The sequence below is a fragment of the Gorilla gorilla genome, chromosome 6, assembly GCF_029281585.2.
Source record: "Gorilla gorilla gorilla isolate KB3781 chromosome 6, NHGRI_mGorGor1-v2.1_pri, whole genome shotgun sequence".
In the NCBI taxonomy this organism is placed as follows: Eukaryota; Metazoa; Chordata; class Mammalia; order Primates; family Hominidae; genus Gorilla; species Gorilla gorilla.
Window position 1 is genome coordinate 139,637,037 of NC_073230.2, and position 18,825 is coordinate 139,655,861.

The 18,825-nt window shown below is 37.3% G+C and overlaps 1 protein-coding gene across 1 annotated transcript in view; it reads right to left on the reverse strand.

The window, feature by feature from the left end:
* Nucleotides 1-18,825, reverse strand: part of COPG2 (COPI coat complex subunit gamma 2) — a 158,405-nt gene that overhangs the window by 48,678 nt on the left and 90,902 nt on the right. The window contains exons 10-12 of the mRNA XM_031013057.3: nt 9,109-9,242; nt 8,134-8,201; nt 5,904-6,092 (exon numbers count right to left, since the gene is read on the reverse strand). Coding sequence (XP_030868917.1) covers nt 5,904-6,092; nt 8,134-8,201; nt 9,109-9,242 — 391 coding nt within the window. The remainder of the gene's footprint in view (nt 1-5,903; nt 6,093-8,133; nt 8,202-9,108; nt 9,243-18,825) is intronic.

Below are 18,825 nucleotides of genomic sequence, written 5' to 3' on the forward strand. Positions count from 1 at the left end.
AAAACAAAAAGAATATTCATTTTTATGACTGTACAACTACCACCTATAAAAAGCAAACACAGAAAAGACATTCATCTTTATAATTATGGCTACTAAACATACTTTCCTATTTACTACAAGCTAAGAAGATCCTGTAGTTGCCTAAAATGACAATAATTGTTCTTCATGGAAGATAACCAAGGAGACCACAAACGAAAATACAAATAAAAGTAAAAATAAAGTTCATTCAACAGATCCCTTCCCTCTGCCTCAGACAAATGATCACATCAAAGATTTTAAAGTGAACCATAAAGATAAAAAGCTTGAACAGACTGACTTCCATAGAAGAATAGAGAAAGCTATCATGGAACTACTTCACAAAATGGTTTCTAGGGGAAATTTTACCACAATTTTAAAGACCAGTGTCAGCCAGGCACGGTGGCTCATGCCTGTAATCCCAGCACTTTGGGAGGCTAAGGTGGGCGGATCACCAAAGGTCAGGAGTTCGAGACCAGCCTGACCAATATGGTGAAATACCGTCTCTACTAAAAAAATACAAATATTAGCCGGGTGTGGTGGCATGGGCCTGCAGTCCCAGCTACTCGGGGAGGCTGAGACATGAGAATTGGTTGAACCTGGGAGGCAGAGGTTGCAGTCAGCTGAGATCGCACCACTGCACTCCAGCCTGGGCGACAGAGAGAGACTCTGTCTCAAAAAATAAATAAAATAAAATAAAATAAAAATAAAGACCAGTGTCAAGATGTGTGAAGAATGTGAGATTTTACCCTGCTTGTGGCTAACAAGTTAACCTGTCACAATTTCATGGATGCTGGTAGAAAACAAGAGACTCCTGGCTCAGCGATGAAAGACAGTTAACTACTCACAGCAGTAGCAGTAGCCAGAGTGTGAGCGTTTTGGGGTGGGTCTCCTGAGCCCCAGTTCCCAAAGTGCAATGCAAAGAGAGCCAGATAATACCTGGTCTTGCAGTAGGCTGCATTACTGAATAAGAACCCTAAGGATGGAACCTGAACATTTTACAGTGGGGAGTAAGTATGCCTGTCCTTTTTTCTGAAGGAAAACATTATTATATTGGACCATAAACATGTTTGCTTTTTGCTCCAGAGGGCTTTTTGCTCTAAATACTATTAGTATTTCCTGGGGCTGCAAGGAAATCTTCCCTTTCCTTTAGAGGGAGACATGATCTCTGTCTTCTAAGGCTAGAAGATGTCTTGTATTATAGAAAGGGAATACAGTTATGGTAGCAGGAAACAGAGGGCAGTTAGCGCCTAACTTGCAAGATGTGCAGAAATGAGAAGAGACTCATGGAGAATTTAGAATTGTCTACCAACAATCGGATAACCCCAAATCCATATATACAGTTTCAGAGCATAGAAAATGAAAGAAAATCTCCATAATGTTTGTATGAAGCAATGATACTTTAGCCTAATAAAGATAGTATATATGTACAGAAATAAAAATTACAGACTAAAATCATTTATAAATACTGATGTAAAAATTCTAAGAAATACATTAGTTAATAGATTCTAACACTACCTTAAAGAAATAATGCACCATGATGAAATGGGGTTTATCAAGAATGTAAAGATGGTTCAGCATTAGAAAATTGATAAAATAACATCACATTCATGAGTCAAAGGATTATATCCAAAATGCTGAAAAGCCTTTGATAAAATCCAACATCCATTCCTAATAAACATTCTTGAAAAAAAAAGGAATAGATGGATATGTCCATAACATAAACATATATACTTCAATCCTAATGCCAGCATATTACTTAATATGGAACCCTGAGAGGCATTCCCATTGAGGTCAGAAGTGATGCAAGGATGCCACTATCTCCACAATTATTTAGCATTATTCTGGAGATATTAGCCAATGCAATTAGATAAGGGAAAACAAAGAAACAAGAATCGGAGAAGACAAAACAAACAAAAATATCTTTATCTTTAGAGGACATGATGCTATATAGGAAAACCCTAGAGAATGAATAATAAAACTACCTCGATAATTCACCAAGGTAGCAGGATATAAAATTAACATGCAAAACCAGTAATATTCATATACATAAATGATAACCAGGTAGAAGATAAAATGGAATAAAAACATTTATAATAGCAATGAAAAAGGTAAGTTATTTAGAAATAAGCATTTTAAAACCATTCAAAACTAATATAAAAATATTTTTTATAAAACATTCTTGAAAGGCATAAAAGCAGATTTGAACAAATTAAAAGACATCCTTGTTCTTAGGATGTTCCAACATCATCAGGATATGTATTCTCCCCTAACTTATGAATTTAATGTGATCCCAACAGAAAATGTCAACAAGGTTTTTTATGAAGCTAGACAACTTAAGCTAGACAACTTGATACTAAAATTCATTAGAAAAATAAACATGTGGCTGGGCATGGTGGCTCATGCCTGTAATTCCAGCACTTTGGGAGGTCGAGGCGGGTGGATCACCTGAGGTCAGGAGCTCGAGAACAGCCTGGCCAACGTGGTGAAACCTCGTCTCCACTAAAGATACAAAAAATTAGCTGGGCATGGTGGCGGGTGCCTGTAATCCCAGCTACTTGGGAGGCTGAGGCAGGAGAATCGCTTGAACCTGGAAGGGGGAGGTTGCAGAGTGAGCAGAGATCACGCTGTTGCACTCCAGCCTGGGCAGCAAGAATGAAACTCCATCTCAAAAAAAAAAAAAAAAAAAAAAAAAAAGAAACATGCAAGAATAGCCAGGAAAACAATGAAAATAAAGAACTATGATGGAGGGCTAAGCATCCTACAAAGCTTCTATATTTAGAACAGAGTGTAGCAGTAGTATATGAATAAACAGACCAATATATAAGTAGAAAAGACACTCCAGAAACAGACTCAAGTACATACGCAACTTTTTTGAGTTTGTATTAACATACAAACTCAAGTACATATAATAAAGATGATGCCTCAAATTATTGGGGCAAAGATGGTCTTAAAAATTTTCTTTCAGCTTTCCCGTCTATAGAAAAAATTAAAATAATTTTTTTTTAGATAAGGTAATGTGGTTTGGATCTGTGCCCCCAACCAAATCTCATGTTGAATTGTAATCGCCAGTGTTGGAGGTGGGGCCTGGTGGGAGGTGACTGGATCATGGGGGCGGATTTCCCTGCTGGTGCTGTTCTTGTGATAGTTAAGTTCTTGTGAGATCTGGTCATTTAAAAGTGTGTGACACTCCTCCGCACCCCCCTTGGTCATGCTCCTGCCATGTAAGACGTCTGCTCCTGTTTTGCCTTCCACTGTGAGTAAAAGCTCCCTGAGGCTGCCCCAGAAGCAGATGCTGCCATTCTTCCTGTTCAGCCTGCAGAACTGTGAGCCAATTAAACCTCTTTTCTTTATAAATTACACAGTCTCAGGTGTTTCTTTATAGTAGTGTGACAACATACTAATACACAAGATCTTGCTCTGTTGCCCAGGACAGAGTGCAATATGATCACAGCTCACTGCAGCCCCAACCTCCCAGGCTCAAGTGATCCTCCCAACTCAGCCGCCCAAGTAACTGGGATTATAGGTGTGCACCACCATGTCTGACTAATTTTTGTATTTTTTTGTAGAGACAGGGTCTCACTATGTTGCCCAGGTTGGTCTTGAACTCCTGGACTCAAGCGATGCCCCTGCCTCGGCCTCCCAAAGTGCTGGGATTAAAGGTGTGAGCTACCACACCTGGCTTTAAATAAAATTTTGGGGGGCAACTAACTGTGTAGTCAATGGAAAAGGATAAGATTGAATCTGTTTATAGCATATATAATAAAAAAATTCAACGGACCAGAGATCTAAATGTAAAATATGAAACTATAAATGTATTAGAAGAGAACATGAGTGAATTACTCTAAAATTTGAAGGGAATATAATTTTTAATTATGACTCAAAGTCAAATAAAAGGTTGGCAAATATGCTACCTAAAAAAAATAACACTTTTGCATGTCAAAAGACATCATAAGAAAAGTCAAAAGACAAATGACAAACCGGGAGAAGATATTCATAACATCTTTCACAGATAAAGAGCTAATATCCTGAATATACAAAAAAATTAAGGAAACAAAAGACTAAAAATCCTAAAGAAAATGGGGAAAATGCAGCCTACCCAACCCATTGCAGCTTCTGCCAACACCAACATAAGACTGCTTGTGTCCCTGTAGGTTGCTCCAACATCACTACTGCCCATCACCCACATCACCCCAGCTGCCAGGGGCCGGAGAACCCACTCACATACTGGGCTCACTGCTCTCAGTATCTCTTTCTAGCAAGCCACCTGGAAGCCCAAAGAGAGCCCTCTAGTACCCACAAACACTGGAGCCAGTGTAAGCTGGGCCTAAAAATAGGCAGACTTGGTGTGCTGCTGCCACTACTGGAGCCCAAAGACTGACTGACTATGTGTCCAGATCCCCAGCTAAACTTCACCACAACCTCAACTAACGCCTGTACCCTAAGTCACTGAGGAATCACAGAGACCACTGACCCTGTGTACTGCTCAAGAGGTCATACAAAGATCCCACTACCACAGGCACTCAAAATCAAAGCCAAGGTATCTTAATAACAAATACACGTCTTTAGGAAAAAACTCACTCCTACAAATGCAATTTGAAAAAACTAGAACAGCAACTGCTACACCAGATGCACAAAACTGTCTGCTTGAATACATGGGTAAAGTTTGTTTTTTAAAAGTCTGGATGCATACCAAGTAGAGAGTAAACAGGGTTAGTTATATTACTTGACTGAGTATAAAAAAAGAATGAAGCAATAAAATGTTTCTACTTTTATTCTTTTAACTGAAATTTATTTATTTTTTTTTAAAAAATCATCTCTGACATACTCTCACCAGTTCTATTCAACCCTGTTCTGGAAGTGCTTTTTTAATTAGGCAAGAAAAACAAAGGAAAGGCATTTGGATTGCATATAAAGAAGTAAAACTGTCTCTATTCACAAATGGCACAATTATTTATACAGATAATCTCAAGGAATATGTATAATGATGACTACAACCAGTAAAAGTACTCAGCAAGGTTACAGGATACCAAGTTAATATGGAGAAGTATTTTTTAAAAGTTTTTCATTAATAGTAAACAATAAAATAAAAATTTTAATAAAATATCAAAAGCATAAAATATTTAGATATAAATTTAACAACAGATTTGCAAGACCTCTAGAGTAAACACTACAAAACACTGCTCAGAGAAATTAAAGAAGATCTAAAGGGAGAGATATACCATATTCATGAAATAGAAAAATAATGTTAAGATGTCAGTTCTCCCCAGATTGATTTATAGATTCAACACAATCCCGGTCATAATCCTAGCAGGCTTGTTTAGTAGAAATTGATAAATTGGTCCTAAATTTCATAGGAAATGCAAAGGAACCAGAATATTAAAAAAGAAAAAGTTGGAAGACCACACTACTTAAGAGGTACCATAATGCTACATTAATCAATATTAATATGGTACTGGTACTGGATTGACAAACAGTTCAGTAACATAATACAAAGCCCAAAAATATTCCTAAAATATATGGGTATTTGCTTTGTAGACAAAGGTGCCAAAGCACTCCAACAGGGAAAAGGAAGTCTTTCCAACAAGTTATGGTGGAATACAGTAGATATAGGTATGGAAAAAATACTGAACTTACCAAACAAACAGTAATTCAAGTTGGATCATTGCCTAAAATGTAAAATCTAAAACCATAAAGCATTTAGCCTAAAGCATGAGAAAATAAGTAGATAAAGGTTTCTTAGGGAACAGTAATAACTATGAAAGAAAAAAATTGATAAATTAGACTTCATAAAAATTTAAAACTTCTGCTTCTCAAATGACACCGTTAAGAAAATAAATAGGCAGCCAACAGACTGGGAGAAAATATGATCATGTTTAAACTCTTACCTTGAACTCATCTGAGATTTCAGACACAAAAGAAGATATCTGCTTCATGAGCCGGTCCACACTGCTCTCACTTCCTGTTTTGAGGAGTGTAGTAATGGCTAAGGTAGCAATGCTTCTGTTTGAGTCTGTGATTAAGTTTTCTAAGTCCAGATTGCAGGCAGTAACAGCAGAGGGGTGCTTCATTGCCACCTTGTGGAAGGGCAAGAAAAAAAATTAAGCAAATTGCTTTTGATAAAGGCCAGAACTTAAATTTTAATTGAGGTAAGTGGCAATCCAAAGAGGACAGGATAAGTTAAAAGTAATTGTTTCAAAAAGAATGGCTCCAGTTAACAAGGTATATCTTTTAATAAATGATCAACGGCCAGAGTATAGCATCGTACTCTCTTTTGTTAGGTTCCTCTAACCTTTCTAACATTACCATTTTAAAAAAATTATAATTGGCCTGTATTTCCTTATAGTACGTGTGTTCATATATGTCTATTCTATTAGATGTTAGGAGTACTGACAACAGGATCTAGCATAGTAGTCAGTGCTCGACAAAGACTGTTAATATCTTATCAGTTAAAAAATACTGCTGCATTTCAAGATGCAAACTCCAGTCAAACTGCATTATCTATGGTTACTACATGGTCTGCCATTCTCCTGCATCCTTGTTTTTGTTGATATTGTCCCACCTCTTTGTCTATCCCAATATTGCTATGGAATCTCTTACCCACAATTTGGAAAATCTGAAAACACTCTGGAAAGCAGAGCATTGGGATGAAAATCCATTTAACAGCAAAACATGACCCAAACTAATGCGAAACTCTTTAATTCTTAATTTATACCACTTGACAAGGATAGTCATATGTTTTGTGCAAAAATATTAATGTTTTTTAATGGTGGGATGCTGCCCCAGGCCCACTGGGGTTAGTAAATAAGAGATAACACCATATAACCTTTCTAAAATTTAACTAAAAGCAAATTCTGAGACACATCTGGCCCCAAGATTAGAGATGAGGGATTGTAGACCTGTATCAACTCTTTAAAAACAATTTAGGCCAGGCCTGGTGGCTCATACCTGCAATCCCAGCACTCTGGGAGGCCGAGGTGGGCAGATCACCTGAGGTCACGAGTTTGAGACCAGCCTGGCCAACATGGCGAAACCCTGTCTCTACTAAAAATACAAAAATTAGCCGGGCGTGGTGGCAGGTGCCTGTGATCCCTGCTATTTGGGAGGCTGAGGCATGAGAATCGCTTGAACCTGGGAGGCGGAGGTTGCAGTGTGCCAAGATCATGCCACTGCACTCTAGCCTGGGAGACAAAGTGAGACTCTGTCTCCAAAAAAAATAAATAAATAAAAAACCATTTAAATTGTTGTTCTATAAAGGTTTCTTCCATGGCTGCTCTAAACTTCTCTTTTCTTTGACTGTTTACACAATTAATTTATAATTATGTATTGCCTATGACAAGTCTTCTATTACATTTAACTTTCATTTACATTTTCTATGCTTATTTAATTTATTCTGTGTTTCTGTATTATATCCTCTAAGTCTATACTGTCTAATAACATAGCCAACAGCAACATGTGACTACCAGGCATTTGAAAGGTGGCTAATCCAAACTGAGTACGCTGTAAACGTAAATATACTGGATGTCAAAAACTTGAGATATGTAAAAATATCTATTACATGTTGAGATGACATATTATATGTATTATGATAAAATATACTATTAAAATTAATTTTACCTTAAAAATTTTAATTTGGTTATTATAAAATTTAATATTACATATGTGATTCACAGTGGGTTTCTACTGGACAGGGCTGCTGTAGACCAGCACTGTGCAAGAGAACTTTCTTCAATGACAGAAATGTTCAAGATCTGCACTGTCCAATAGCCACTGACCACATGTGGCTGTGAGTACAAGAAGTGTGACTCATGTGACTGAGGGTTGAATTTTTTATTTTAATTAATTTAAATTGAAATAGCCACTGGTGGCTAATGGCCACCATATTGGACAGTGTGGCTCTTGAATATAAAATGCTTAGAAGTCAGAAATGAGTTATAATCTTCAGCTAAATAATAATAAAAATAAGCATACCCAAGGCCACAAATACAAGTGAAGTGTTGTAGAGGTGAAGCCCATAAATCACATATACTAACCTTGGAGAGAAAACCAAATGCTTCACATTTAATGTTTCTCAATTAAATACTGATATAAGTCAACAGTTAGCAAAGAAACACCTACCTTGTTCAAGGTCCTCACAGCTGCATATCTCAAGGCTGGCTTAGGAGAACTACAGAAAAGTTGAAGAACTAAAAAATAATAATAATAATATGTAACATTAAGTAATATTACATATACATACCGTGAATACTCCTGGCTTAAGAGAACTATAGAAAAGTTGAAGAAGTAAAATACAGATATAGATACAGTGAATATTACCTATATATGCTGTGAATATTCCTTATCTCATCATATACCATATAGCTAAAAATATAGTACAGATTGAATCACATTCAAAATATGCATAAATTTTATCACAGCATCAAAAATTTACATGAAAAATGTAACATCAAAATAGAAAAAGCACTTTTGGGCGCCTGTAGTCCCAGCTACTCGGGAGGCTGAGGCAGAAGAATGGCGTGAACCCAGGAGGCAGAGCTTGCAGTGAGCTGAGCTATCGTGCCACTGCACTCCTGCCTCAGTGACAGAGCGAGACTCCGTCTCAAAAAAAAAAAAAAAAAAAAAAAAAAAAGCACTTTTGGTCAGTTATAAAAACTTAAACAGGAAACAAAGTTTGCTCTTTTTTAAAAAAAATTAGAATACCCATTAATACCTGAACTAAATGGTAGAAATATTGACAGTTCTGAAAACAAATGGGCTTTTTAAACACCAAGGAAAACTGTAAAATGTTTTCAAAAGTTTCATACGAGGAAACAGAAACTTTAAAAAAAAGCAATAAAGAACTATTATTAATAAACTATGTACACATAAATAAAATTCTTTCAAAAGTTTTATATAGAGAAATAGAAACATTAAAAAAAGTAATAAAGTAAGGAACAACTAAAATAAACTATCTACATATAAGCTATCAGAATGCAAAGGCTATATATAAGAGCTAGTGTTCAAAAAACATTCTTAATACCTATTCTGCAGACCTATGAAACTTAAAGCAAAAACTTAGGAACATAAAAGCCAGCCATCAAATATAAAACAAACCTGAAACAGCAGGTGCCAACTCTCTTGCAGTGCAGTTAGGAAGATGGATGATAGCTGAAGCAGCTTCATAAATAACCATTTCATGTTTATTTCGCAAGCAGCTCTCAATGAAATCAAACAGTGGACTTTCATGGCTGCCAATAAATATTTATAGGCCATTATTTAGATATCAAATAGAGAGGCAATATGCATAGGGATTAAAAGCACAGGCAGATTGGCAGGCACTTCTGGAATGGTGGATGAGGGATTTCTAAAAATTCATTTCATCACGAAGCAATTAGAACACTGGCAAAATTGTCAAAATCAACTTTTGCAGAACTCTAAAAAATTAATCAAAGATTTGCAACAATCCTGAACATCTATTTAAGAAAAGTAGCTGAATCTTAGTAAAAATGGTGAGCTTTCTGGTGTTTTAACCTACTCATTCTCAATTTCCATGCACCTCTTCCCAGTTCCATAGCAGCCTTGGAAACCAGCAGCCTCAGAACCACAGTAACTGTGAATGCCAGCAGCCTAGCTACAAAAGCAGCTCTGGGCCAAAATCTCATCCCCAGAGAACTGTCACTATGTGACCTCTCTGGTGCTCCTAGAAAAGCCCTATTCACAGGCTAATCTTTACTTCACCTGACTCAAGAGCTCATTCAGCATGAAAAGCCCTATGCCCAGGGAGTTTGTCCAAAAAAATCAGTAGTATTTGGTTAATCTTGCAGCTGCCAGAAGCAGCAATTTTAGCAGGGGCAAACAAGAGGCTGGCCAAAAAACTTAAAAGGAAAATTTGGGAAATGAGATGTCCTTAGGGGGCTTTGAAAATTTCTAAAATATTTCCGGGGATACAGAAAGTCATGTGCACGTGCAGGGCTAAGCAAACAGCCACTAAAGACCTGACAGAGCTCCGCTCTCTAACCTTTGCTTGACTCTGAGGCTCTGCACAAAGCAGGAAGTGAAGGCTAAGGCAGAGCTGTGAACTCCCGGGGCATGGAAAGCATGCCCCAACATACACAGCACCCGTTGGAAAATGATGGGAGACATACTGGTTTAAAGCATTTAAGAAAATCTGTCAAATTATTATTTGTGACTCAGCTAATTAAACAAAGACTTCAGTGTCTATACAAGATACAGAATAAAGACTACAGAAATAGTCCAGGAAGGTCACAAACAACAACAAAAACAACAAACCCCAGGGATAGGGAAAGGGAAGGTCTGATTACCAGTGTTGTCACATTATAATATTTAAAATATAATGTTTTTGACAAAATAATTATGAGACACACAAAGAAATACTTAACTATGACCCATCTATGGGGAAAAAAAAAGTAGTCAATAGAATTTATTCCTGAGGAAGCCCAGATGTTGAACTTACTAGGCAAAAACTTTAAGTCAGCTAATATAAATATGTTCAAAGAACTAAAGGAAACTAAAATATTTAATTTAAAGGGAAGTACAACAAGATGTCTTATGAGACTACCAATAAAGTGACAGAAATGATTTTTTTTTAAGAAACCAAATAGAAATTCTAGATTTGTAAAGTGCAATGACTGGAATGAAAAATTCACCAGAAAAAGTTCAATAGCAGACTTGCACAGGCAGATGAAAGAATAAGAAAACTTGTAGATCTACTGAGATAAACCAGCTGATGAAAATAAAAAAAGAAGAAAGAAAAATGAACAGTGCTTTGGAGACCTGTGTAACATGACCAAGGGTACCAACATTTTGGATGATAGGAGTTTTCATAGGAAAAGAGAGACACAAAGGGGAAAAAGAACATAAGAAGAAACCATGGCTGAAAACCTCATAAGTTTGATTTAGAAAAAACTTTAATTTATGTACCCAAGAGGCTCAAAAAGTCTCAAGCAGAATAAATACAAAAATATTCAAATATATACATATCAGAGTGAAACTGTTGAAAGCATAAAAATAGTCATTCTGACTGGTGTGAAATTGTATCTCATTGTGGTTTTGATTTGCATTTCTCTAATGATTAGTGATGTTGACCATTTTTTCATATGCTTGGTACCATCTTGTACCAGTCAGAATAGCTATTATTAAAAAGTCAAAAAATAACAGATGCTGGTGAGGTTGCAGAGAAAAGGGAATGCTTACACACTGCTGTTGGGAATGCAAATTAGTTCAGCCACTGTGGAAAGCAGTTTGGAGATTTCTCAAAGACCTTAGAACTACCATTCAATCCAGCAATCCCATTACTAAATACGAACCCAAAGGAATATGAATTGTTTTTCTTAGGTTTTGATGAGAAGGCGAGGATTAAAGAAAGACTGAGAGAGAGTTGGCGGCTCTACAGCAATGCAGGTTTTATGTCCAGCATAAGACCTGCAGAGGCGGGGCACCAGCTTAATGCCAGGGCCCACCTCTGCTTACAGGCTGGGGCAATTTTAGGCCTGGGAGGGAGGGGTCTGAGGGTTATGGCTTGCTGCCGGGGAGGATGTTGATAAGACGTTCCCATGATGAGGTGGTTTGGCCCTCGTTCTGGCAGGATGTGACAGTGATGTTCCTTGGACTTTTTCCCAGCAGAATGTGATAAGAAAGTCAGGCAGTCGGGCAGGATGTTTCTCACGGCCCAGTCCCCCAAGGAATGTTTCACTTTGATCAAGGTCTGTGAAATGACAAGGGGCTTACAAAATGGTACAGTTTGGACTAACAGTTCTACCATAAAGACACATGCCTTTATATGTTCATTGCACCACTACACACAATAGCAAAGACATGGAATCAACCTAGATACCCAACAACAGTGGACTGGATGAAGAAAACGTAGTACATATACACCATGGAATACTATGCAGCCATAAAAATGAATGAGATTATGTCCATTGCAGCAACATGGATGGAGCTGGAGGCCATTATCCTAAGCAAATTAACACAGGGACAGAAAACCAAATACTGCATGTTTTCACTTATAAGGGAAGCTAAACATTGAGTGCACATGGTCACAAAGAAGGGAACAATAGGCACTGGAGCCTACTTGAGGGTGTAGGGTGGGAGAGGATGAGGATAAAAAAACCACCAACTGGGTGGTACTACGCTCATCACCTGGGTGACAAAATAATCTGTACACCAAACCCCCATGACGTGCAATTTACCTGTGTAACAAACCTGCACATGCACCCCTGAACCTAAAATAAAAGTTGGAAAGAAAAAATAATAAATAAATATATAAACAACAACAAAGAAAGCATAAGATAAAGATAAAATCTTGACAGCAGCAAGAAAAAAACTACTTATCACACTGTACAGGGAAAAAATCAGTATGATTAATGGCTGATTTCTCATCTGAAACAATGGAAGACAGAGATAGTAAAATGTCATATTCAAAGTGCTAAAATGAAAAAACAAGAATTCTATAATCCAACAAAACTATCCTCCAAAACTGAAAGCTAAAAATGACATTCCCAGATAAGCAAAGACTGAGAGAATTCATTGCTAACAGACTTGCTTTGTAAAAATACTAAAAGAATAGACTGAAAGACTGACTGTAGACAGTGACATGAATAATCAGGGAGAAATAAAGAGCATCAGAAAGTGTAAATATATTAATTGATATGAAAGATTCTACAATTTTTCTCATTTCTTAACTACTGTGAAGAACATTAAATTGTGTAAAGCAATAATTGTAACACTACATTGTCGAGTTCTTAACATATACACAGATAACACACATGCCAATAATAGCAAATAGGAGGAGAGAAGGAACAGAACTATATTGGAGCAAAGATTCTAAATTTTACTGAAATTAAGTTAGTATTATCTGAAGTAGACTGTGGTAAATTAAAATGTTTATTATGATTCCTAGAGGAACACCTATGAAAAAACTTTTTTTAAAGTTAAAATATTGATGAAGGTATTAAAATAATATACTAAACATTTTTTAACTGAAAGCAATCAAAGAAGAAGAGAGAAACAAAAAAGACAGGAAATTAACACAGAACACATAGCAAAATCGCAAAGGTAAACCCAACAATAATTATATTACATTTGAATATACTAAATACTCCAACTAAAAGACAAACTGCTAGACAGGTTTAAAAAGCAAGATCCAACTACATGATGTCCAAGAGATACACTTTAGATTCAAAGACACAAATAGGATGAAATTAAAAAGACAGGAAAATGTATGCCATACAAACAGTAAGTGTAAGAGATCATGACGGCTATATTAATAGCAGACAAAATAAGAGTTTAAGACAAAAATGTTATGCAACAAGGATAGACATTACACAATGCTAAAGAGGTGAATGCATCAGGAAGATTTAACAATGATAAACATACTCATACAATAGAACCACAAAATACATAAGGCAAAACTTGACAAAAGGAAAGAGAAATATATAATTTAAAAATAATAGGCCAGGAGCTGTGGCTCACAACTGTAATCCCAGCACTTTGGGAGGCTGAGGCAGGCGGATCACCTGAGGTCAGGAGTTCGAGACCAGCCTGGCCAACATGGCAAAACCCCGTTTCTATTAAAAATACAAAAATTAGCCAGGCATGGTGGCACGTGCCTGTAATCCCTGCTACTCAGGAGGCAGAGGCAGGAGAATTGCTTGAACCTGGGAGGTGGAGGTGGCAGTGAGCTGAGATCGCACCACTGCACTCCAGTCTGGGCGACAATGCGAGACTCTGTCTCAAAATAAACAAATAAAACTAATCGTTGGGGGACAAGATCTCAGCCCTGCTCACCAGCTGCCTGGATATAAACTCGGTGGTATTAGTGGGGCACGGTGGGAGAGAGACTGGCCTTGTTGGCTGTGTGGTAGCTGGGTTAGACCTGTCACTGGCAGCTTTCCCCCACTTTCATGGTAACCTGTATGTTGCAGCAGAAGCACCATAATCCCCCTGGGAACATAACTCCATGGGCCTGAGAACCATACCCCTATCTCCCACACCAGCTGCAAGCAAGCCCCACCCAAGGACAGTCTGAGCTCAGACATGACTAACCCTGCCCCCTGCTGATGGTCTTTCCCTACCTGCCCTGGTAGCTGAAGACAAAAAGCATAATCTCTTGGGAGCTCTATGGCCCCAATCTTCCCTTGAGAAACCCAAATACTTACCCAAGTGACCTCAGAACAAGCTTGTATCCCCCCTATACTACTGCAGCTGATGCTCTCTTGAAAGCGCTACCTACTGGCTGGAGGCCAACCAATTCAAGCCACTGCAGCAACTAATAAAAGAACAACCTTGATCCAAGAAAACAGAAAACAACAGCTAATTCAACCACCTGTAACATCCTGGCTAACCAGAGGTCCAGAGTCAGTATACATGACAACTTCACTGCTAGCACAACCAGCATTTGAGAAAACCAGTGCACTAAACAAAACTACAACCAAGGACCCTCACAGAGTCCTCTTCACTCCCTTCACAACTTCTGGAAATGAAAGACACATTTACACAAATGACAAATACACTGGAAAGTTTCAATAATAGAATCGAACAAGTAGAAGAAAAAAACTTCAGCACTCAAAGACGAGGCTTTCAAATTAACCCAATCCAACAAGGACAAAGAAAAAAGAATCTTAAAAAAACAAAACACAACAAAACAAATGAACAAAGCCTCCAAGAAGTTTGAGATTATGCTAAATGACCAAACCTAAGAATAACTGGTGTTCCCAAGGAAGAAGATAAATCTAAAAGTTTGGAAAACTTATTTGAAGGAATAATCAAGGAAAACTTCCCCGGCCTTGCAAGAGACCTAGACATCCAAATACAAGAAGCTCAAAGAACAGCCGGAAAATTCATCACAAAAAGATCATCACTTATGCATTTAGTTATCAGATTATCTAAAGTCAAGATGAAGGAAAGAATCTTAAGAGCTGTGAGGCACAAGCATCAGGTAAGCTATAAAGGAAAATCTACCAGATTAACAGCAGATTTCTCAGCAGAAACCCTACAAACTAGAAGGGATTGGGGTCCTATCTATAGCCTCCTTAAAAAAAATAATTATCAGCCAAGAATTTTGTATCCAGTGAAACTAAGCTTCATAAATGAAGGAAAGATAAAGTTCTTTTCAGATAAACAGATGCTGAGAGAATTCGCCACCACCAAGCCAGCACTACAGTAACTGTAGAAGGAGTTCTAAATCTTGAAATGAAACCTTGAAATACACCAAAATAGAACCTCCTTGAAGAAAAAAATCTCACAGGGCCTATAAAACAATAACACAATGAAAAATAAAAAACAAGGTATTCAGGCTACAACTAGCATGATGAATAGAATAGTACCTCACTTACACCTCAGTAATAACACTGAATGTAAAAGGGCCAGATGAGGTGACTCACACCTGTAATCCCAGCACTTTGGGAGGCCGAGGCAGGCAGATCACGAGGTCAGGAGTTTGAGACCAGCCTGGCCAACATGGTGACCCCGTCTCTACTAAAAACACAAAAATTAGCTGGGCATGGTGGCGGATGCCTGTAGTCCCAGCTACTCGGGAGGCTGACACAGGAGAATCACTTGAACCTGGGAGACGGACGTTGCGGTGAGCCGAGATCGCGCCATTGCACTCCAGCCTGGGCAACAGGAGCGAAACTCTGTCTCAAAAAAAAGAATCCACCAACCAAGTCCGCTGTCTTAAAGAGACTCATCTAACACATAAGGACTCACATAAACTTAAGGTAAAGGGGTGGAAAAAGGTATTCCATGCAAATGGACACCAAAAGTGAGCAGGAGTAGCTATTATATCAGACAAAACGGACTTTAAAGCAACAATAGTTTAAAAAGCAAAGACGGACATTATATAATGATAAAAGCACTAGTCCAACAGGAATATATCACAATCCTAAATATATATGCACCTAACACTGGAACTCCCAAATTTATAAAACAATTACTACTAGACCTAAGAAATGAGATAGATGGCAACGCAATAATAGTGGGGTACTTCAATACTCCACTGACAGCACGAGACAGGTCATCAAGACAGAAAGTCAACAAAGAAACAATGGACTTAAACTATACCCTACAACACATGGACTTAACAGATATTTACAGAACGTTCTACCCAACAACTGCAGAATATACATTCTATTCATCAGCACATGGAACATTCTCCAAGATAAACCATGTGACAGGCCACAAAACAAGTCTCAATAAATTTAAGAAAATTAAAATTATACCAAGTACGCTCTCAGACCACAGTAGAATAAAACTGGAAATCAACTCCAAAAGGAACCTTGAAAACCAGGCAAATACATGGAAATTAAATAATCTGCTCCTGAATGATTGTCAGGTCATCAATGAAATCAAGATGGAAATTAAAAAATTCTTTGAACTGAACAATAATAGCGTATACAGACCTCTGAGATACAGCAAAAAAGGTGCTAAGAGGAAAGTTCATACTACTAAATGCCTACACCAAAAAGTCTGAAAGAGCATAAATAGATAATATAAGGTCAAACCTCCAGGAACTAGAGAAACAAGAACAAACCAAACCTAAACTCAGCAAGAGAAAAGAAATAACCAAGATCAGAGCACAATTAAGTGAAACTGAAACAACAACAACAAAAATACAAAAGATAAATGAAACAAAAAACTAGTTCTTTGAAGATAAACAAAATTGATAGACCATTAGCAAGATTAACCAAGAAGAAAGAAGATCCAAGTAAGCTCAATTAAAAAGGAATCGGGAGATATTAAAACCAAAATACTACAGAAATACAAAAGATCATTCAAGGCCACTATGAACACCTTTATACACACAAACTAGAAAATCTAGAGGTGATGGATAAATTCCTGGAAATATACAAACCCTCCTAGATCAAACCATGAGGAAACAGAAACTCTGAACAGACCAATAACAAGCAGCAAGACTGAAATGGTAATAAAAAGTTTCCAACCAAAAAAAGTCCAAGACCAGATAAACTCACAGCTGAATTATATCAGACACTCAAAGAATAATTGGTACTAATCTTATTGAAACTATTCCAAAAGATAGAGAAAGAGTGAATCCTCCCTAAATCATTCTAAGAAGCCAGTATAACCCTAATACCAAAACCAGGAAAGGACATAACAAAAAAAGAGAACTACAGACCAATATCCCTGATGAACGCAGACACAGAAATCCTCAACAAAATATAACTAACCAAATTCAACAGCATATCAAAAAGATAATCCACCATGACCAAGTGGGTTTCATACCAGTGATGCAGGGATGGTTTAACATACGCAAGTCAATAAATGTGATACACCACATTAACAGAATTAAAAACAAAAATCACATCATCGTTTCAATGGATGCCAAAAAAGCATTTGACAAAATCCAGCATCCCTTTATGATTAAAACCCTCAGCAAAACTGGCACAGAGGGGATGTGCCTTAAAGTAATAAAAGCCATCTAGGAGAAACCCACAGTCGGCATTATACTGAACAGGAAAAAGTTGAAAGCATTCCCCAAGAACTGGAACAAGACAAGGATGCCCACTTTCATCACTTCTATTCAACATAGTGCTGGAAGTCCTAGCCAGAGCAATCAGACAAGAGAAAGAAATAAAGGACATCCAAATTGGTAAAGAGGAAGTTAAACTGTTGCTGTTCACTGATGATATGACTGTCTACCTAGAAAACCCTAAAAACTCATCCAAAAAGCTCCTAGATCTGATAAATGAATTCAGTAGTTTCAGGTTACAAAATCAATGTACACAAATCAGTAGCACTGCTATACAGCAACAGTGAGCCAGCAGAGAATCAAATCAAGAACTCAACCCCTTTTACAATAGCTGCAATAAAATAAAATACTTAGGAATATATCTAACCAAGGAGGTGAAAGATTTCTACAAGGAAAACTGCAAAACACTGCTGAAAGAAATCATACACAAACAAATGGAAACACCTCCCATGCTCATGGATGAGTAGAATCAATATTGTGAAATGATCACACTGCCAAAAGCAATCTACAAATTCAACATAATTCCCATCAAAATACCACCATCATTCTTCACAGAACCACACACACACAAATCTTAAAATTCATATGGAACCAAAAAAAGAGCCCACATAGCCAAAGCAAGACTAAGCAAAAAGAACAAATCTGGAAGCATCACATTACCTGACTTCAAACTATACTATAAGGCCACAGTCACCAAAACAGCATGGCACTGGTATAAAAATAGGCAAAGAGACCAATGTAACAGAATAGAGAACCCAGAAATAAACCCAACTACTTATAGCCAACTGATCTTCAACAAAGAAAGCAAAACATAAAGTGGGGAAAGGACACCCTATTCAACAAATGATGCTGGGATAACTAGCTAGCCATGCGTAGAAGAATGAAACTGGATCCTCATCTCTCGCCTTATATAAAAATCAACTCAAGATGGATCAAAGACTTAAATCTAAGACCTGAAACCATTAAAATCCTAGAACACTGGAAAAACCCTTCTACACATTTGCTTAGGCAAAGACTTCATGACCAAGAACCCAAAAGCAAATGCGAGAAAAGCAAAGATAAATAGATGGGACTTAATTAAACTAAAAAGCTTCTGTACAGCGAAAGAAATAATCAGCATAGTAAACAGACAACCCACAGAGTGGGAGAAAAGCTTTGCAAATGGTGCATCTGATAAAGGACTGATATCCAGAAACTACAAGGACCTCAAACAAATCAGCAAGAAAAAAACAAATAATCCCATCAAAAAGTGGGTTAAGGACATGAATAGACAATTCTCAAAAGAAGATATACAAATGGCCAACAAACATATGAAAAAAATG